The 22,350-nt window shown below is 41.5% G+C and overlaps 1 protein-coding gene across 1 annotated transcript in view; it reads right to left on the minus strand.

Moving 5' to 3' along the window:
• Nucleotides 1-3,032: 3,032 nt before the first annotated feature.
• NDRG1 (N-myc downstream regulated 1) overlaps nucleotides 3,033-22,350 on the minus strand; it is a 48,576-nt gene continuing 29,258 nt past the window's right edge. The window contains exons 4-16 of the mRNA XM_035124884.3: nucleotides 21,074-21,179; nucleotides 20,312-20,432; nucleotides 19,089-19,151; nucleotides 17,223-17,283; nucleotides 16,024-16,110; nucleotides 15,324-15,380; nucleotides 14,614-14,717; nucleotides 13,886-13,942; nucleotides 12,377-12,428; nucleotides 11,744-11,791; nucleotides 7,540-7,575; nucleotides 6,925-6,976; nucleotides 3,033-4,710 (exon numbers count right to left, since the gene is read on the minus strand). Coding sequence (XP_034980775.2) covers nucleotides 4,445-4,710; nucleotides 6,925-6,976; nucleotides 7,540-7,575; nucleotides 11,744-11,791; nucleotides 12,377-12,428; nucleotides 13,886-13,942; nucleotides 14,614-14,717; nucleotides 15,324-15,380; nucleotides 16,024-16,110; nucleotides 17,223-17,283; nucleotides 19,089-19,151; nucleotides 20,312-20,432; nucleotides 21,074-21,179 — 1,110 coding nt within the window. The 3' untranslated portion in view covers nucleotides 3,033-4,444. The remainder of the gene's footprint in view (nucleotides 4,711-6,924; nucleotides 6,977-7,539; nucleotides 7,576-11,743; nucleotides 11,792-12,376; nucleotides 12,429-13,885; nucleotides 13,943-14,613; nucleotides 14,718-15,323; nucleotides 15,381-16,023; nucleotides 16,111-17,222; nucleotides 17,284-19,088; nucleotides 19,152-20,311; nucleotides 20,433-21,073; nucleotides 21,180-22,350) is intronic.

Below are 22,350 nucleotides of genomic sequence, written 5' to 3' on the forward strand. Positions count from 1 at the left end.
CTCTTCCCCCCCCCAAAATTGGGGCATCCCCCCCAAAAAAGCAAAGCAAGTTTTGCACCCCCCAAATAAACCTCCCAAGACTTTGGTCAGCAGCTCCCCACAAAAAGCTCAACAACTCTGGGTACTTTGTGATAAATAAGGGGTTTTTCGTTAGGTTAGGTTAAATAATTAGTTTTTGGTTTATTAAATACAGTTATATATTACAATTATACATTTTTGTTATTTAAACTACAAATATCGTGAAATTATGGTTTTTTCCCTCAGAGTGACACACCACCCGAGTTATGCTCGGTTTTTTGGCAATTTTTGACACACCAAGCTCAAAAGGTTGCCCATCACCATCATAGGTTCTCAACTTTGGGTTCCCAGATGTTCTTGAACTAAAACACCCATCACCCATCATCCCTGACCACTCGCCATATTGGCTAGGAATGATGGGTACTGCAGTGCAATGTCTGAGAAAGGCTGCTGTAGACAAATCTGAGCCAGATCCACCCGTAGCCTGACTCTATAGGGCAGTTTCCTATAACCAACCCTATTGTAAATCACTAAGATGTCACCTAGGAAATTCTTCATAAATGAAGTCAGTTGCGATTCTCAAGGTTGACTTCTTCCCAGTTGAAGTTCATGGTTGCACATGCTGCCTTCAACATAGCCAGACCCACCCAAATTATGCACATCCCCGATTTTCCTGTGTCACTGAAAAAGGTGTACACCCCAGTGTTCATGTAAGGCCCGGCAAGTTTGGAGGTTGTTTTGGGCCTGGTCATCCCAACCTACAAGAGGTGAAGAGTAAATCTAAATGTGGTTGTGAGCAGAATACATGCTATGCTACATAAAGGTCCTTGGAGAACCAGCGCCTGACGATCCAGACTGTATATCATTCAGTATCTTGTCTCCAACCAGTCAACTGGATACTTCTGGATCCAAAACCCAAAAACTTATTTCCAACACCTGACTGTCAGTATCTGACTCTGATTACGGGCATTCTGTTTAGCATCATGGCCAACAGCCATAGGTATAGCTTTATCGATCTGCCCAGCTAGTGATCATCATCACTACTCAGGGTATGCAGTAAATTCCAAAAATATGTTTTGTCAACAAGTACTTCCACTTTTCTGTTTTGAAACTACCACCCATTTCCTTTGTTGAGTGACCCAGCATTAACATGGGCTGGGGACAGAGAGAAATCTCTGTTTGTTCAGCCTGTACAATTCATGTTATATAACCTGCTTTCATAACCTTTTTTTTTTATTATAAAAAGCAAGATAACTGTGTTAGACTTTGCATTCACAAGTCATTTTATTGGTCTTCTCTATACCCTTACCAGTGTCAACCAGAACTGCAGCCATTTTTTATGAAGGAAATTAGGGTCATGCTTTTTCTCTTCTTTTACACTGCTGCCAACTAAGTTGACATTTACAGCAAGCTGTCCATCCAACAGCCATATTACCTTTCCTGGCCAGAAACAGCAAATCTCACACCATCAACATTAAAATATGAAATTATCAACATCAACATGCTTTACACTTACACTTACGAAAACACAATTTTGTTTCCCAGTTTGGATGGTTCTGACTACTCTGGATCTTGAATAATTTGTTGTTATTGGCAAACTTACCTATGTCATGGCTCACCCAATCCAGGTAATTTTAAGAGTAAAAGTACAACAACAACTTATTATTTATACCCCGCCCATCTGGCTGGGTTTCCCCAGCCACTCTGGGCGGCTTCCAACAGACATTAAAATACTAAACATTAAATCTACTAAACATTAAAACCTTCCCTAAACAGGGCTGCCTTCAGATGTCTCCTAAAAGTCTGGTAGTTGTTTATCTCTTTAACATCTGGTGGGAGGGCGTTCCACAGGGCAGGTGTCACTACTGAGAAGGCCCTCTGCCTGGTTCCCTGTAGCTTGGCTTCTCGTAGCGAGGGAACCACCAGAAGGCCTTCGGCGCTGGACCTGAGTGTCCGAGCAGAACGATGGGGGTGGAGACGCTCCTTCAGGTATACTGGGCTAAGGCCGTTTAGGGCTTTAAAGGTCAGCACCAACACTTTGAATTGTGCTCGGAAACGTACTGGGAGCCAATGTAGGTCTTCCAATACCGGTGTTACGTGGTCTCAGCGGCCGCTCCCAGTCACCAGTCTAGCCGCCGCATTCTGGATTAATTGCAGTTTCCGGGTCACCTTCAAAGGTAGTCCCACGTAGAGCGCATTGCAGTAGTCCAAGCGGGAGATAACCAGAGCATGCATCACTCTGGTGAGACAGTCTGCGGGCAGGTAGGGTCTCAGCCTACGTACCAAATGGAGCTGATAAACAGCTGCCCTGGACACAGAACTGACCTGCACCTCCATGGACAGCTGTGAGTCCAAAATGACTCCCAGGTTGCGCACCTGGTCCCTCAGGGGCACAGTTATCCCATTCAGGACCAGGGAGTCCCCCACACCTGCCCGCCTCCTATCCTCCAAGAACAGTACTTCTGTCTTGTCAGGATTCAACCTCAATCTGTTAGCCACCACCCATCCTCCAACCGCCTCCAGGCACTCACACAGGACCTTCACTGGTTGATTTGAAAGAGAGGTAGAGCTGGGTATCATCTGCATACTGATGAACACCCAGCCCAAACCCCCTGATGATCACTCCCAGTGGCTGCATGTAGATGTTAAAAAGCATGGGGGAGAGGACAGAGCCCTGAGGCACCCCACAAGTGAGAGCCCAGGGGTCTGAACACTCAAGCTCCAGTACTGAACTAATTTCTCCCCAATGTGAAAATGTTACATTTATCCTCATCTCCTGCTTCCTGATGTTTTAACCCATTTGATGATCCATAAGAGAATGCACTCAAGGCAGTTTAAGTGATCCATACAAGTAGTGTGGTGCATTTTCAATCACCTGAGATGGACTTTCTGTTGTGCAGGGTCAACTGAAGTGCAGGGCCAACTGACGTGGGAGAGTCAAGCTCATACTTTTTTTTTTTAATCCTTATCTCAAGGATCACCATCATTTTTAGGACACAAAATAGATGCAAAACTACTGCAAAGTTACAAATTTATTTTTGAAATAAATACAAATAATTCATTAATAAACTTTTCTGAAATAGACAAGTTTCGCCTCTCAATTACCATCTGTTCCTCCTCCTCGTGAACCACCCAAGAAACTCTGCAGTTGTCATTTTAAAAATAGGTGATTTGCCTACACTAGAGCTTAGTTCTCTTTGAAATACCAAAGATATTCAGGTGTAGAGATGCTTGAAGTTTTAAATGCCAAAAATCATGAGCTATATTACAAATTGTGAAGTAGCAAATAGAAAGCCAGTGAAAAATAATCTTTAAAAAAAAACAACCATTCTAATGCTGGAAATCTGTTGCGTTGCCCACTGTTCCCCAAAATACAGCTCTGCAGACATCAGGGCAGGCCGCAGAATCAATACACCTCTACATTCACAGTCATCAAAATCTCCATTGCAGTCTTGCATCTCTTGCTCATGAACAGTGTGGAAAGTATTCATCCAGCACTAGGTCTTAATCCTGAAATGCTAGGGGCCGACCAACCTGGCAGTTGACTATAGAGCACTTTATAATCATTACACAACTTTCCCACATTCTAAGAGAACTTACTGCTGGTCCTCCAACCACCACACGCATTACTAAGTAGCCACAAGGCCAACTGATTTTGTCATATCCAAACATCCTTTTGAGGTCCAAAACGTAAGACCAATTGCTGGCATGCTTTTGACAATAATTTGAACCTTGGCCTTTACTCGCTCAAGCAGTTTTAGTTCTAAAAGGAAAAAGACTGCCACTAAATAGCATGAAGGCTTAAGATTTCGTTTGCCTGAAATTGCAATACATTCCCTATTTTAATTATATATATATATATATATATATATATATATATATATATATATATATATATATACATACACACACACACATAAAATTAACAGGCCTTGAACACTACACACAAGGCCAGACATAAATTCCCATTCGATTAATATGTACAGATTGAGTAAATCCACCTTCAACCTCACTTTCAGACTTTTTCTAAAAGTCTCCAGTCATGCATTGCTTTCCCCAAAGCAAATTATTTAAAGTCACATTGGGAAAGGGCTTTTTTTTAATAGTGTAAAAAAGGGAGGGGGTTGCAAGAGATGGATCATCTTCAAAGGCAAGATCCTAGGTAGCTTAGGTTTCAATCTTGGTGATCAAATGCTGTTAGCTTCACCACTGGACAAGTTTTAAAGCAATCTAGAATTAGTTGGAGAACAGAATAGCAGCAACCTCTGTTAAGGGAACAGAGAAACTTGAGATGCGTGCTTTATTGGTCCCTGCTGAACTCTAGTTGGGGGACAGAGTCATGTGTTACAGAAAACACTTTAGGTTAAGTATCAAGATACACAGTAGGTGGTGGTTAGGTCTCACTTCCAATTCAAGCCCCTTTCATTTAACAAGAAACTTCCATTGACTTGGGGCTGGTTTGTTCAGTGTTGTTTGCAGAGTTGGGAGTGAGCTCAATGTGAGTGTCAGTGTGAGCACGACTCCGGACGTTATCGCCAGTGTGGGCTCTGCTGCGGTTTCCTTCGCCAGTGTGGGCTCTGCTGCGGTTTCCTTCGCCAGTGTGGGACCTGCTCCTGGTCCCTTCAAGGGAGGAGACACTGGAACCAGATGCTGTGCGGGATCTCATCAGTCTGGTCATGCTTGCAGAAGGCACTGCAAACGAAATACAAGTGACAGGTGAAGATTTGTTTGTTTGTTTATAAATAAAGTCCTCCTGTATTGGTTAATGCAAATAATGAAGATCAGTGACCAGAATAGGCAACACATAAGACGGAAAATTAGATATGGAAGTGCTTGTAATCCAATGGATTGGAGAAAGATACAGAATAAACGGCATTTTTCGCTCCGTAAGACTCATGTTTTTCCTCCTAAAAAGGGGAAATGCCTGTGCATCTTATGGAGCGAATGTGTGGTCCCTGGAGCCAAATTGCCCAGGGGCAAAAAGCAGATTGTGTGTGTGTGGTTTTTTTTTTAGAAAGAGAGAAGGGGGTGTTGAAAGGAAGCCGCTGAGCAGCTGATCGGCAAACGATTGGGAGGGAGATAAGGGACGCTAGCAATAAAGGAGGCTGCCTGGGAGGGGGGATGTAAAGACAGTGAACTTGCAAGAAGAGGAGACAGGAATACTAAAACAAGCAAGGAGGAGAGAAATTAGAAGAAAAGGAGGAGCAAAAAACTGCTCCAGCTAAGGAAGACGCTAAGGGAAACAAGACGGAAGGGAGTACTGTATTGAAAGGAAGCCACTGAGCAGCTGATCGGCAAGCAATCAGGAGGGAGATAAGGGACGCTAGCGATAAAGGAGGCTGCCTGGGAGGAGGGAGGTAAAAGCACATGGATCCTCAGGATTTTTGCTAAGGCTCAAAAACGTGGTTACAAAGCACTGATCCACGTGGATTCTCAGGATTTTTGCACTGGGCTACCCCAAACTCACCAACAAATCACATATCATGTCTGTGGCCACAGCATGAACCACAAAAATCATACATCCACTGTTTCGTTCAGAATATATTTTTTCATTGTTTTCCTCCTCTAAAAACTACGTCTTATGGTCAGGTGCATCTTATAGAGCGAAAAATATGGTGTGTAGACCATCAATAAGATGCACCAGGGAAGGAAGATATGCTTGCATGAAAGAGTTTAAGGAAAGCACACAGCCAAGTCCAGGAATAAGAACCTGAAGGAAGATTTGAGGGGAAATTGGCCTAAGTGCCTAGGAACAAAAATGGATTGCAGCAGGAAGTGGATTAAGAAGGGAGGTTTGAAAGCCTAAGGTCAGTAAACCACAGTGCTGAGGTCAAAAGTGGCACTGGGCTGTATTGTGTGTGTTTAGGGAAGCTTTTAATGTTTAATAGACTACTGTATTTTAATATTCTTGGAAGCCGCCCAGAGTAGCTGGAGAAACCCAGCCAGATGGGTGGGGTATAAATGATAGATGATGATGTGTGAGAGATGCATATGCGAGGCAGTGTGGTGTAGAAGTTAGGGTGCTGGACTACTGAGCACAACTCAGCCATGAAGCTCCCTGGGTGACTTGGAGCCAGTCACTGTCTCTGAGTCTCACCTACTTCACAGAGTAAATCAAAAAGTAAATCTAAATCAAGAAACAAGACTGGGAGTTCTGAATAGGACAATCATGAGGCGGATTCAAAGTGTGTTGACCACAACGTACTTAGAAATCCCCTTCAGACCTTTCTGCTTGATATCGGAAGGTCTAAGCCAGGCTTCCCCAAACTAAGGCCCGGGGGCCAGATGCAGCCCGCGAGGCTGTTTTATGTGGCCCCTGGTGAACCCCACTGCCCGCTGCCACCGCCCGCTCTTAACAGCGCGGTGCAGCACAGCTGCCCACTTCCGGGTTGCCGGAGTGTCAGAAATAGCTTGTGCGCATGCGCAAGCATCATTTCTGGCGCACTTCCATGCCGGAGGAGGCCCATGCGCATAAGCTATTTCCGGTGTCCCAGCGACCTGGAAGTGCACCGGAAATCACGTGTGCGCAGATGTATGGGAGCATGCTCCCGCACGCTCCAGCCCGCAGCGCAATCAGCGCTGGCGGCACCGGTCCCCGGCAATTTAAGTTTGGGGACCCCTGGTCTAAGCCAAGCAGGCACATGTAGGGATGTGAGTGGTGCAGCTTGTGTACATGCCGTCTCCCCAAAGGTATTCACCATAAACGCCTGAACATAGCTAATGTGCTGCTCCAGTTTAGGACAAAGTTGATATCCCTTTAAGGGAGTCCAATACTGATGCACCCAAACTTGCACATTTTAAAACCCAGCAATTCTAGAATATAACTTTCGCCAACAAGAGAGATCCATTTAGTATGGCAGCTTAAGAGGACACTGCACATTTATTTCGAAACAAACATGTACTTACTGTATCCCATGCCCTGTATGAAGTACTTGAAAGCTTCAGCGAGCTTTGCAGGCTGTTAAAAGAAAATACCACATTTTTTAAGAAGTTGAAAGTTACCAATGGCAAACTGTTTTCAGTTTTGGACTCCAGTCTTCCAGTAACAGTAAGCCATGGAAATTAAAAAATGCTACTATGCCATGTTATCACTTCTAGGCCAGAAGCCAATTTTCTTTTAAAAGTGTGCTTGCTAAAACTCCTGCTAGTGGGTACACATAACTGAGAAAGAAGACTGGAGGTTTTGATGCGCGTTGCATCATCGTAGAGAGAAGTGCAATGCAGCTATGGTGAGCTTTTATTGAGAGGGTCGGGGCTACCATTTGGAGGGCAGGGCTACCATGGAAGTATTTTAGAAAGGATGTATATTTTAGAAAGCAGTTGCAAACAGAGTTTGGAATTCTGTAACAGAGTCTCTAAGAAACCCATCACTGCAAAGCTATAGCACTCTAGGCCAAACCAGTAATACTAGGTTTTAATTCGAAGCAGAGCGTGATTTCACTCCTGCCATCGTGTTCCCCACACCTTCAAACAGTCTGGACTTCCTCACCCCAGCATGCATTCTCTTCAGTAAGATCTTACCTGAGAAACCTGAGGAAGACCACCGCAGTCAGCCATCTGCAAAAATTAATAAAAGTATCAATCAATCAATCAATCAATCATTTATTTATTTATTTATTGTGTTTGAATAAAAACCATTACACATTCAATTGCAGATCCAACACATCAATTAAAACCTGTAAAAAGAAATCCAGAGATATACATCCATTTACAATAAGTCAAATTTAGGAGGTTGCAGAAGTACAAGTTAGATAAATGTACTGTATTATGTGTCAAGATTTAGTTAAGTGATATGATGTTTATGTGTTCTTAAGATTAGAATTATATTAATAGATTTTGTGCACTGTGTATTGAGAAAGGATTAAGAGTATTATTTAGATTAGATCATTATGAAAAAGATTGCAATCAAGATTTATAAAGTGCTAAGTAAGTGATATATAGAAATGTAGTTGGGAGGGAGGGGAGGAAGTCGATAAAGATACGGAAAATAAGATTGATTGAAAATATTGTTGTTTATGTTGTTGTGTATTGTCATTTATTATGTTTTTTGTATATTGTATATTATGTTCTTTTTATGTTTTGTTATTGCAAAAAATCAATAAATATATTTTTTTAAAAAACAAAAAACAATAAGTCAAATTAATTTATTACCTGCACAGTCTACAACATTGTCTTTTATATAGCTAGCACAAATACTTTTAGCAGCTTTAGCAAATAGGGTTGTTTTGTATGTGACAAGCGGATCACAGTCAGATAATAGCCAACCTATTTTACCTTCAGGGTTCTATCCCAGTAGCGGTGCCAGGATCTGTTCCAAAAATCTCTTTTGGGGTTTTTGATAGAGCTGACAATGGAATATATTATGGGGGAGATCTTCTTACCTCACAACCCCACAAATACAATATCTTAAATGCCTTAGAACATTTCTATATCTTTCACCTAAGAGTAAGATTAAAATATATGTCTAAGTGCGGGTTCTTTTTGTGTTGAGGAGTTACTCATTAAAGAATCCTATTTTGTTATGCCAGATTGACAATCTACTCACAAATTCCCCCCATCCCTTCAGTAGTACCTAAGACCAGGGTGGATAAAAATCAATGATTTAATTTTTTTTTTTTTAAAAAAAATCGATTTTTTTTTTTAAAAAAAATAAATCAGATTTTTAAAATAAAATGCTTTTGGAGGAAAAAATCTTCCTAAAGATAGTTTTCTATTTAAGTGACATTATAGTCCAAATGCTATTCATCAGGAAATAAGGATTTGTTTAAAGTTTTTCATGTGTGCTAAAACTCAGTCTGGTTTTTTTTATATAAAAAAATATTGTTTAACCACATCAGTTAACAAACATGGATACATATGCTATAATGTACTGTAATTGTTTCAGTTAAATAAATTGTTATTAAGGAAATGATTATTTTTCTCCTTCCAATAAAGTACAGCAGAAAAGTTGTCCAAATATAAACAATAATTTCATAATTATCTGTCAATGTATTTCTGATAGTATAACCAAATCAGTCATTTTTGATGTAACGATAAAAACTACTCTGAAAATTTATTATTCCAAAAATGAAACCTTCCTCTGGTTGTAAATATTAAAAGGATGCCAGCAAAGTTGAACCTTTCTGTAAAAAAAATAATGAGTTAAATCAAGTCTTACTGACTAGTGATTTAAATCAAATTCACTCTGCCTAAGACTCATACTTTTGTATTGAGATGCGTGAAAAGGAGTTTCACATAAGAAAAGCACAACTTCCGATTTCATTTGGGGGCAACGTGCTTCTGTTTTGAGGAGGCTGCAATAGCCTTCTTGGGATAATGCTTGAGCAAGATGTCGATGGAAAGGGCAGGAGAATTGCAGATACCACAGCTTGCACACAGGAAGAATTTAGGCTTTTTGCAAAGACATACCAAAATAGGTCCCATCACCTCCTGGCAAATAGAAGGGGAAGAAATGGAGGCAGTGAGAGATTTTACTTTCTTGGGCTCCTTGATCACTGCAGATGGTGACAGCAGTCACGAAATTAAAAGACGCCTGCTTCTTGGGAGAAAAGCAATGACAAACCTAGACAGCATCTTAAAAAGCAGAGACATCACCTTGCCGACAAAGGTCCGTATAGTTAAAGCTATGGTTTTCCCAGTAGTGATGTATGGAAGTGAGAGCTGGACCATAAAGAAGGCTGATCGCCGAAGAATTGATGCTTTTGAATTATGGTGCTGGAGGAGACTCTTGAGAGTCCCATGGACTGCAAGAAGATCAAACCTATCAATTCTTAAGGAAATCAGCCCTGAGTGCTCACTGGAAGGACAGATCGTGAAGCTGAGGCTCCAATACTTTGGCCACCTCATGAGAAGAGAAGAATCCTTGGAAAAGACCCTGATGTTGGGAAAGATTGAGGGCACTAGGAGAAGGGGACGACAGAGGACAAGATGGTTGGACAGTGTTCTCGAAGCTACGAACATGAGTTTGACCAAACTGCGGGAGGCAGTGCAAGACAGGAGTGCCTGGCGTGCTATGGTCCATGGGGTCACGAAGAGTCGGACACGACTAAACGACTAAACAACAACAACCAAAATAGAATCAGCCAGACTTTTTTTTTTAAGGCCTTTACAATTATAACAATGTTTCACTGTGGTACAGATGTCACAGTGTCCTTTTGCAGATTAGTGACAAGCATATTAAATCCCTTGGCTGTTTTGGGAGCATAACATTAATCTGTAACCTCAGGGAGGGGATCATCCCCTGGATGTTGTTGCCCAATAAACTTGCTCTTCTTCAAGCATGAGATGCTCAGCTTTTACTAACAAGAGCACTGCAACTCAGCTGTGCAATCCCACGCAAACCAAGAGGCCAGGGCTCATCATGCACAAGACCACCTTGCTTCTGGGGAGGAAGTAATTCATCTTGTCCAGAAGCAGATTCTGCACATTACTGCTTAACAGACCGTTTTAGAGTGTAGATGTTGTTTTTATTGATTGATTGTTTAGATGGGAACATGGGAATGTGCTGAAAGTGAAGGACAGGCACATTAAATGATAACAAATTCCTCAGTGAGCAGCTAGACACAAAATGACCTCATGCAACTAAACTGCCTCACACAAGGCAGTATTGTGTGCCACTTTTCCCAAATAGTAACCAGAATGCAGACATAACCTGGAGACAGATTAAATTTACAAAGTGTCCAATCCTGGAGTATCTGAAACTCAGCACACTTATTCGTTCTCATAAAAAGAGGATGGAAGCGTCTAGTAGAGACCACCATTTCTCAGTTCCTCACCACAAGTCCAACAAGGAAATGCCAATGTGGGTAAAAGCTGGTTTGCTTGCAAATAAAAATCAATATCTTTGGGTAAACCAATGATCTTACATATGATAAAAGAGGCAGCCAGGATTACCAATCTCCCAGTTCAGACTTTTTGATTTGACAATATTGATATAGACAGATCTTACACTGGGCAGTCTTTAGAAGCAGAAAGGCTTTAAAACAGGGGTCTCTAATATCTGATCTCTAGTGCCTGGCGTGCTATGGTCCATGGGGTCACGAAGAGTTGGACACGACTAAACAACAACAACAAAATATCTGATCTCTCAGATGTTCAACTACAACTCCCATCACCTGACCCATTGGTCACGTGGGTTGCAACTGATGGGAGTGTCAAGTCCAACAACTTCGCGAGGGCCACAGGATCCCCACCCCTGCTGTTGATTAAATGGTTTGAATTACACAACGGCAATGCTATACTATACAGGACATTCAAACGACCAAACTGTCAAACACTGGAAAAACTCCATCTAAGGCCAAGGACTTAAGCTATTTTCACCATCTTTGGCATGGTACAGATATATCTTCTCACCAGCCAGGGGGCAACAATGGGAGGAGATGAACTACTGGAGTTCGTTATATGACCTTCTGAAACTAACTACTGGCAGGATTAAAATCCATTATGGAATGAGTTTCTGAATGTAGTACTGGTAGCCTTATCATCTTCTGACAATGCTTACAGTCTAACAATGCTTACAGGCCTAATGCATGTACAAAAATATAGGCCAGCCATTCTGTCTACATTCTGTTTCTCCCCTACAGACAGTGAATTTTTTTTACAGCTGTTATCTACAACATTCCCTGTCTAAGCAAGACACTTGCCAACAAGCAGCAGTCACTGTGTTCAAATACTCTAGAAAACACAAAACTCCTCTGATTCTGGAGAAAGCGCTTATGTTTATTACCTTTAAGAGTGTGGTCTTTGTTGGGTCAAGTTTAGCATTGCAGTCAACCTGTTTGGAAAAGGGAGGGGGAGAAGAGTGAGCTTTATTTTTACGCTTAACAGCAAAAACGTCCTCAACACAGCACTTATGGCTCTGACTTCAAAATGTCTCAGGAAGCAAAGACCCTCAAAGGCATCCCACAACCTCCAAGCAGTGATATTGCAGATAGAAGGGAGCCTCCACAATGTGGTTAAGTCTGCAAACCATAGAATTAAGGACCAAGCTACATGTGATGCTAGTTGTATCACTGGTAGTTGTATTAAAACCAGAAATATTAGGAGCAGGGACACACCAACACCAACTGGGACTACGGTGCTTGGGGTTTAACCCTGTGTGTGTGTGTGTGTGTGCGCGCGCACACATGCTTAAAGGAACCCTGGATAAGCTGTCATTTTCCAGACTTTATTGTCCCATCTGCAAACTGGAAGTATGGGCCACCTTACAGATTTGCTGAGAACAGCACTATAAATCACTTTGAACATTAGGAGAGATAAAAGATTCAAAAATGGATTGGTAGTATTACAGTGCGATCAATGTAATGGATTCCCAGCAATGGATTATTGTGACACACTTCTAAAGCTAATCTGTACGTACCACAGCATCAACTGCAGGAGAGTTGTCTCCAACCACCAACAGTGAAGGGCACCTGAAAGGAAATAACTGAAATTGCAGCCATTGCTATATTCACTCTCAATATACAAGATTTCTAAAACAAAGTTTTTGTAACAAATTACTGAAGAATCAGGCAGCTTCTGTATAAACCACAGAATCTCAAGATATTTGTTGGTGAGTTAACTGTCACTAAGAGAAATGCACAGAACTATTTGAAGCTGGAGCCAACATGTAGCTCAAACAAATAATCCCCAACACTCTGGACCCAATTTCTCACAGTACCAAATTACTTCGCAGCAGCAAAAATACATAACCCAAACAATCAAACCTCAACCCCAAAGTAACAACGAGCAGGAAGAGAGGACATGGAACTATGAGAAGGGTGAAACATAACTAGACAAACAACCCTTAGTGAGATGTGTGTCACAGCAGAAAACAGTAAGGCAGCTGTGATGAAACTGTCTACACCAGGCATAGGCAAACACGGCCCTCCAGATGTTTTGGGACTACAACTCCCATCATCCCTGACCACTGGTCCTGTTAGCTAGAGGTAATGGGAGTTGTACAGTCGTACCTCGGGTTGCGTACTTTTCGGGTTATGTACTGCACAAACCCAGAAGCGTTTACTTCCGGGTTTGCCACGCGCGCATGCGCAGAAGAGCGTTTTCGTGATTTTTTGGGGTTACGTACCGGACCCCGGAACGAATTAGGTACGTAACCAGAGGTAGCACTGTAGTCCCAAAACATCTGGAGAGCCGAGTTTGCCTATGCCTGGTCTACATTCCAACACGGTGGCTTGTGGGCATCTGATGTCACCCTTGATGGTAGCTGTCACTAAACCACAGTAGCTAAGATTCTATTTTGCTTCTCAAGCCTTAGGCAAATGTTTAGTTTCTTACCCATTTACAGCTAAGCTTTCACGATAACGTTTTGCACAACTTGCCATACCATGACACTTGTTTCTCAAGTCACGGCTCACTGCTGTCTACCTCAGTAACTGGGACAGCCCAGGAATAAACCACATACATCTCTAAGCGGTTAAGTCCCGTAAGCTTCAGTTTGTTGAGACATCAACAAGGTAAGAGATTAAGACATGCCCATGGCACGTTCTTCATAAATGAGATTAAAGTGCAAAGTGGTGTCACCATTAATGTATTCCCTTCCTTATGTTTGTTCAAATCAATACTTGAAAAGGTATAGAAGAAATAGCAGGGGAACGAGGAGCTTGGTTGGGTATGAAAAGGAGGACAAGGCACAGTTATAAAGAGCCCTTTGCAGATGATACTAAAATTATGTCTGGCATGGGCATGGTGCCTCTTGATTCTGCCACTGAAATTCTTGCTATCAATTTAGTGGCAAAAAATGGCAACCATGAGAATTATACAATCAGTTTGACACACCAGTTTTATCTATACAGATTCATTTCAGAAATTAGCCACAACCAGATGACTACAACTAACAGAATTAAAATGGAATATGAAAAATCCTTACTGTAGAGTTACAACAGTTGTTCCAGGCATAGGCCGCTCAATGTCTAGATCTCTTCGGCTGGGGGAAAAATGAGCAAGAGACAAGTAAGCAGAAGGCTTTCATTTAACTTCTACGCACTGTTCCTATAAAAAAGCAAGGAGAAGCCATCATAATTCAGAGTTGATAACATGCAATCTGAGGGCCACATGGAGTCCCCAAGGCATGTGGTCCATAGATGCTTGTCGGAGTTGGGCTCTATTTCAGCTTACAGTTGTTCGAAAAGACCTAAATATGTCGGATACTGCCACAGCAAGTCAATCTGACAAAGCTCATGTTTAGAACGAAGGTTGTACTTCAAGAGGGATCTTTGGCCCTCCAGACATTGCTGACCTATGATTCCAATCTGACCCCGTTAGCATGCTGATTCAGGGACATAGGAAGCTGCCTTATATACAATCAGACCATTGTCCATTTAGCTCAGCATTGTCTACACTGACTGGCAGTGGCTCCCCAGTTTCAGAAAGGGGTCTCCTCCCAGCCTAACCTAGAGATGGCGGGATTGAATCTGGAACCTTTTCCATGCAAAGCATATGCTCTACTACTGAGCTATGGCCCCTTTAATAAAATCTGGAGGGCCCAAGGTTCTTCATCGCCAATTCTAGCAGACTTCAAGGCATTCTGTGGCTGACTGGACTCAAATGGGTGCAGATTGTTATCCCAAGTAATCCAGATCCCCAATAGCAGATTACCTGTTGTATGAGTTGACAAAGAGATGCAGATTGTTTTGATTCATATCATTGATGATGTGTTGGCGGTAAGTATGCATCAAATCCTGATGGTTTTGAACCTCTTCCTAAATTCAAGAAAAGCTCTCATTATATTTGGTGAGATCAATACCGGCTTTTTATAACAGCTAGTATGTTCTTCTCCAAGTGCTCCCTATACATCCATAATCCCCATCCCCTCCAGACAGTAAAGTACTTGACAGCAAAGTATGCAACGTGGAGCTCTGTCTCCGAAAGATAAACAGCAACATGCTACAGTGGGCTATTTTTCAATAGATGTTTTAGAACAGTAACACGAAAATAGCAGTTGAACTCCTGCCAGAATTGCCACATTTCAGTTACACAAACTGCCTGGTGTCTAAATCTTCCAGGTTTAATGTAGCGCTCTTAAATTTCAACATCAGAACCCACAAGGAGCAAAGTACACAAGCTAAAGCCCGCCACTATTTAAAAGCAGAAGTCTTCATGAAGTGAGGGGTGAGGAATTCTGTCCAAGGGATTAGCATAATAAAGCCTACTGAAATGTAAACAGGTATACATGCCCATATCCTTAAGTATTGGAATTCAAAATACTGCCAAGATACTGCTGCATGTCAGTTGCTAGTACCTTTTCCCTACATGAGAAAGGCAACAGGAGGAGTCTTCAAAATTTGAATGTTATAAAACACACTTACCTTACTAAAAAGATGCGAGATGACCATATCTGGCAGTGCATGAGCCCATCCAGAAATCTACAGAATTCAGAAAAATATGCATTAGGACAGTTCACACTGTCTTGCATAGCAGTCTTGCATACTCCAGTGCTGATAGTCAACCTCATCACACACAAAAACAAGTCATAGTCAAATTACATATCCAATTCATGCCATGCTGGAGAAATCATTACTTTGAGTACCGTGTTAAACATTCCTTAATTAGACCTATAGTCTTTTAAGGGTATGTGTTTTGTGTGTCACTATGGCTCCCATATTGCCGTGAGTTTCAAGGATCAACTTTTAAGAAGAAAATGATTTGCTCAGAATCTACAACAACAGAAACCACACCAGTTTAACCATTTGTTGATGCAATTCAATGTATAAAAATCCTGGTGTACCTAGTAAATTTCATCACTAGGTAAGGGGCAGGAGTGGAGTGCCAATACCAACTCCATCATGCAATGTACTTGTGTTTCAAAGCCAATCTGGAACTAATGTACAGTTGTATCAAAGTGACTTCGAAAATGATGCCAATCAACATGGATTTTTCCAATCAGTCAATAAAGGGGAGATTACAAATTTGTATTGGGCTCAGGGGTGTGCTTGGGTGCCAGTGCAAAATCTTTCCAATGACAAGCATTAGTATTTTATAAGAAAGAATTAACATGCAGTATCTTACCTTAGTTGCTGCCCAGTCCATCCATCCTTCAGCACATGGGTTGACATTAATAAGAACAAGTCCTTCCACCATATCAGGATGATTAAGCTGCAAATTGAAGAGTCATGTCAACAAACATGCAGATGCACTGAAGTAGAAACAAACAGGGAAGATTATGCTTTTAGGAAATCAGTTTAAGACAATCTGGGGGGAAACACAGATCCCTCTTCAATCTGAAGGCCTGTGAAAAGGGAAATTTGTCTTTGTAAAGGTAATTTAACCTATCTGTTTTCAGTCACTGTGTTCAAGTGGAGAGAACTAGATTTAATGTAAATACCTAGGGCAAACTAAGACAGATCATCTGCCAATTAATCCTGGACTAGCAGGAATCAGAGCAATAGTTTCAGTGGGCCATGTGCAAAATTTGAACAGTAGTTTAGCTTGTGGTTTGGATAAATAACGAAGAAAGTAAAGCAGTTGTTCCCTGTGCTTTTGTCACCCAGATGTTAACATGTAGCCTTATTAGATGATAAGGGTCCTTAAGTTGCGCCCAGGCAGGGACAGAGACAGTCAACAAGGGTTGAATCCAGAGAAAGAATTTAATTCTTAAATTTAAGATACTCTTGGTGATCAGCTCACGACGAGAGTAAAGAAACACAAATTTGCAAAGCTTCTTATACACTTCTTGGGCTCCTTTCCTCCTCCTCTGTAAATGTGCGCACGCAAGGGGGTCACAAGCACATATAAGGAAGATCCGTGTCCGGTCCTGTGCATAAACACATGCTGACTCATGCTACCCCGGTAGCATCCTCAAGCAGCCTTGAGTGGGACAAGGCCAGCCATCCGGCCTTGATAGCAAGCTGGGCATCCTGTTCCTTTTGCTTACATTACACTTTGGCACACAGAGATAGGCAAAGAAAAAAGCATTTTAAGCAAGACATCCCAGGGATATGGGGGGGCTAAGCCATACAATCAGAATTATACAATGCTACTATATCATCAGATTTAGCTCAATAATACAATTGGCAAATCTCTCCCTTCAAACATACCAAAAAATGCAAGGAAGTTATGGACTTTGATTTTAAAAACAAGACATGCACTAGCCAATTTTCATTTAGCATGACAGAAGCTGTAAAACCACTGAAAGCATAGACTCTGGTAATTGGCAGGCAATAGCATTTTAAACCCCTACCCACCATAGAAACAAGCAAACAACTTACAGCAAATCTGGTTAAGATGTAGGCACCAGCTCCAGTTCCCATTCCAATCACACTTTTCAACCTACATAAAGAAGTTATGAATAATGTTTTAAAGGGTACTTTTTTAAAAAAGGTCTGATTTCTAACAGCAAGACCTCCCCCCCTTTTCCAAATATACCTATTTTACATTAAGCTACACTGAATAGCAGCTCCATGTCTGTTCAGACATGTTAAAACAGGCAGCACTGGGCCTGACCTCATGCAGCATATCAGCCACAGTATTACTGTTACTAATTACTATTCTTACTCAGAGTTTGCCATGAGATCCCAGGTAAGGTTTCAACAATTGAATACACAATATTAAAACCAAATAAAATAGATTCCAGTCAGGAGAATAAGGTGGCTCCCAATACATATTGCGTATCAACGGTCCCAAGAAGAGTTGCGTCTTCAGCATCCGACATAAGCTACATAATGAAGGTGCCCAGATACACCCCTATGGGGAGGTAATTCCTCAGTTTAGGGGCTGCCACACAATGCGCTCTCCTGTGCTGCCACCCCCTGAACTTCTAAGGTGATCCATAGGGAAGGAGGTGGGGCCTATGTGAGGACCTTGAACTAGCCCAGCAACAAGTGCAGCTGGGTTAAAACAGAGGTTGTGCAAGTTCTAAATGGAACCCATGTCAATGAATTGCTGCTGCACTTGACATTTCCAAGTAATAATCCAATGTGGAAGCTACCAGAGCACAAGAGTGCAGTGGCCAAGTCATCTCTGTGCACTTCTAGCATACTGACCCTCCAGCAGCAAAGTTGGATCCAAGAGTATCCCCCAAGCTACAGACAAGCTCGTTCTAGGAGAATGCAACCCTGCCCAGAACAGGCCATTTCTCCATCTTTGGGACTAAATAACTTGTATCTTATCAGAATACAACTTCAATACTGTATAACCCTTATGCCACACACCCAAATAGGCATGGTGCACACCACTACCGTAAAGATACACAGGGTTGGAAAGAAGTTGCCTACATGTGTTAGCATAAGTAATTCAGATTAGGTTAATCCATTGCCTGTGCTTCATAATTCTGCCCTAGAAGGACATAGCCAGTTTCACATGAGGGCAATTAGCAGTATGGAAAGTTATATTTTGTTTGCTTAGCATTTGTCTTAGTGACTAACATAGAGACACGAGGCAGTAAATGACCATTTGTTTTTCAATATTTAAGTGATAATAAGCTATGCCAAAACCAAGTCACCAGAGTTTCCAACAATGCATAATGCAATTACTAAAAATGTTCACAAGGCAAGCCTCAGAATCTGTAGTGTCTCTTGACTAGACCAGATAGAATCCAAGAGCAGAGAAGCAAAACATTTCACAGTGGCAGTGCGCCAAACAATGTCAGTGGAAAAAAGCAGTAGATAAGCAAAGTGAACTCTTGTTTACTACAAGATAAGTCAATCACCATCTTTATTTAGACAATCACATTTTCTCCATTGCCAGTAACTTCTGTAGCCCATAGGTGCCAACTCCCTGGGGGCATAGCTGCCCGAGCACCCACAAGATTCCCCATGAAGGGGCTGGGCACCCCCAAATTTCAGTGCCAGGGCCTTACGCATTGCATGGCACCCACGGTCATGGGGCCAAGTTGGCACTTCTGCTGTAGCAACAGTGATGTGGGTTCCCTGTAGAGCCAGACTACAGAAAGGTTCAACACACAATGGATTCCAGAGCCACTACACTTCAAATAAGCTCCGCAGAACTCAACAAGGTAGAAATAAGCATGACAGAGTCCACCAAGTGGTAAACTCAGGCAGCCTTGGAATATTGTCATGCAATGGGAAAGTTGCTTCTCTCAATCTGCACTGAAAACCCTGAGTGATGCTACTTACCCAAACTGTTTCAGAATTCCAGGAAGCATTTCAGCCAATTGATCCATTGAAGGGTACATGTATCTGCAACAGCGATGATTGAAGAGACAGTTTAGTCAAGGCTCAGTTGAAGGATAGGATTTCTACTTCTAAACAGGCAATGTAAGAACAAAGCACCAGAACTCATTCAACAAAAGTTTGGTGCTTGAGAACAAACTATACCAGTTTACCTCCACTGGGGCTATAATCTGCAAGCCAAATGTTCTTCAGAAGCAAAATGTCAGGTTTAACTAGCTCAATTCATACATATGGTATGCTAGGTCACTTCATTAATATTATTTCCATGTTTTGGAACTGAGGTTGACTCTACAACAATTGTTCCATTCCCTCATTCTAGAAGAGCTGGGATTAACCTTGACAATAGATAATTGCCATTGTGACATTACATATATAGGCACGTGGCCAAGTACAACAGATGGGAAGCACACATGCAAGGACTTTGTGGGCAGAACATTATTCATTCATAAAACTGCAGCAAGCACACAGCAAGTTATGTTTCTAGGCAGATACATTTCACTAGTGACAGGGAGCTGGGATGGAATATGTTTGCTTGCTACCACTTAATATGTGAAGCAGCCCTGAAAAGCATGTTATTCTGAAATGTTTCAAAACTCCCAAGTTATTTCATATAGCAACTCCCACCATGATGTTACTCCAGGAAGAAAAGAAAGAAAAGGGTGGCATTTGCAACAGGAAAGGATGGAAGACCATATACTTTCGGCACCATAAGGAGCAATTTTGGGCAAAGATGTATCTCCACTACCAACAGTTTTTACTTCCTCTGTGCCCTTCCCCCATCACCCTCCAAACATACCTACAGTCTTATTTGTTCATGCTGTCAATATTCAATGAAGTATTCATGTCACCTAAAGTTTATCCCTAAGAAAGATTTATGAAATCTGTCTGCTCTTTAAAATCATCCTCCAAGGGTCTGCTCAGGGTACCTCCCATATTCAGAGTTTAGGCATGTGGCTACTGGAGACAAAGCCATCTCTGTAGTGAAACCCTGGTGATGAAATTCCCTTCTCTGGAAATGTCCAGCTGGGGCCAACTCCATTATTTTTTTTGTTACTGTGTTAAAGAGGTTTTCTTTTAGTGGGCTTTTAACGGAAGATTGAATTTTGTTTCCTTTTCTCTTTTAAACTGGATTTCATATTACTGTTCAGTAAGTTTGCAAAACTTACCCAGGTGGAAAAGCGGCTGCCCCATCTTGCTGTCCAGGCGCATCCACGTGGCAGACTGCAAAATGTTGTGTGATTTCTTGCATGTCTTCAAAATTGAAGAGGGGGTTGAAGCAAGTTTTGTCTTTAAGGAAGAAGAGCAGAGAGCAAGAAGAGAAGGTAGAAACATTAATGAGAGAACAGCAGTTGTCAGTCCTCGACACCTTGCAACCTGAGACCTCCATCCCCCAAATCTCGAAAGGAGTTCACCACTTAGACAAGTTATTCTTTTTTTAAAAAAGAGAGGAAAAAGTAAGTTTGCTTGATAGGCACCAAGTAAAAAGACGCCTTTCAAATCAATTCTAGTTCTATGTGTTTTTGTAGCACAAGTTCTAAGAGAAGGTTTTCATAAAAGTTTTACCATTGTCTATTTCAGTTCATGCCTCATTTATATTTGTTTTATATGGTCCTAAGCAAATTGCTAAGGACCAGATTAAACAAATATACAGTAGGAAACACAGCACTGCTCACATGAGCTGCCATATGTCTGGATTTTCCTGGACGTGTCGCCCAGACACTGCTACCCACTGCAGTATGTCTGGGAAATGCTTTGGTGCATGTAGAAGTTGGACCTGTTTAAAAGAGTGTTTAATTATTATGAAGTCCCATGGATCAGTATGGATAAGAAGAAATAAGCTAGAATTAATGCACTTTGTCACAAGAGAAGCAGCTGCTTGTGCACACTTGCTATGAGAGCAGCGAAGGCCAACACATTATCACACTTACGATTGAGTCCAATGTCATGGTATGTTAGAATGGCAGGCCTATTTCCTCGAGGAGTCCCACACATGGTAACATGGACAGAGCCATGTACTGTCTCAATATCTTGTTCCTGTAGGGGAGAGGGACCCTTAGTAGGCAGCAAAAATAAGGATTTTACATTCAACAAAAGGGTACCTTAAATAACCATCACCTACCACCACTTTTGACTGGTGTTGAATGGATCTATTTACTACTATCAGAATTTCCAGTAGTAAATCCTTCACTTTCCATTGATAGGCTACCAACCTGCACTTCAAATTCCTTCAGAGGACTACAACATTTTTGTTTACACATCAATTGCCCACAGTTTGCTACACACATATGCTAAAAAGAATACTGTGTGCTAGCAACTCAAAACTGATATCGTGATTTGAGTACTTAATTCCACAATCTAAATTAAACTAGGGAAATGAAGCCTGTGAACACAATCACAGTGGAACACTATCAGGACTTGGTTATGCTGAAAATATTCAGCAATTATATTGCTTGTTCTACCAAGGGTATGGGTCTAAAGGCATATGATATGCCAATCTTGCTGAAGCAAAGTGGACCTGGTAGAAAGGTTGAAAATAAAAATAAACATATTTGCCCATTAGCTGTACTGTATTGGCTTTAGGATACATAGGACTTGTTGTAGGATCTACAAAAAAATAAACAAGAAGTATTCTTGTCCACTGCCAGTCCCGCAACCAATAATAGTTTTTAAAACAGTTGTCTGAAATTATTATGTACACATTTAGAAAGCTGCTACCTACACTGTTGACTGCTACAGTGGTAAAACTGTATATACATATAGGTCAGATTTCTCCATACAAGAATAATCACCCCTGGCAAATCTACTGCTACTCCCTAGTAATCTATTTGCTACCATTACTGTCTGGTATTAGTATAAGAACTGCTAGAAGTAAGTCTGACCTCACCCTACAAATTACAGCAACTTAGTAATTTTACTTGCTATGAAAATTTGAAACAGACATCTACAAATACCTTCCACTCCACAACATGCTCTTATATGTAGACAGAAAAGTGCCCATTATGCAATTGTTTGACAATCAAAACCTCTCACAATTTAGAATTCTGAAAGGCTGACATTACAAAATGTAGGATACAATTTGTTTACCAAGCATCTTTTCCTTGCTGCACATAAACCTTAGAAACAGAAAGCTCACTCAAGGTCACATAACTCAAGAGTGCACCTCTCTGCATCTAGGATTCCATAACCTCAAGAAACTAACAGACCA

The sequence above is a fragment of the Zootoca vivipara genome, chromosome 8, assembly GCF_965207765.1.
Source record: "Zootoca vivipara chromosome 8, rZooViv2.hap1.1, whole genome shotgun sequence".
NCBI classification, from domain to species: Eukaryota; Metazoa; Chordata; class Lepidosauria; order Squamata; family Lacertidae; genus Zootoca; species Zootoca vivipara.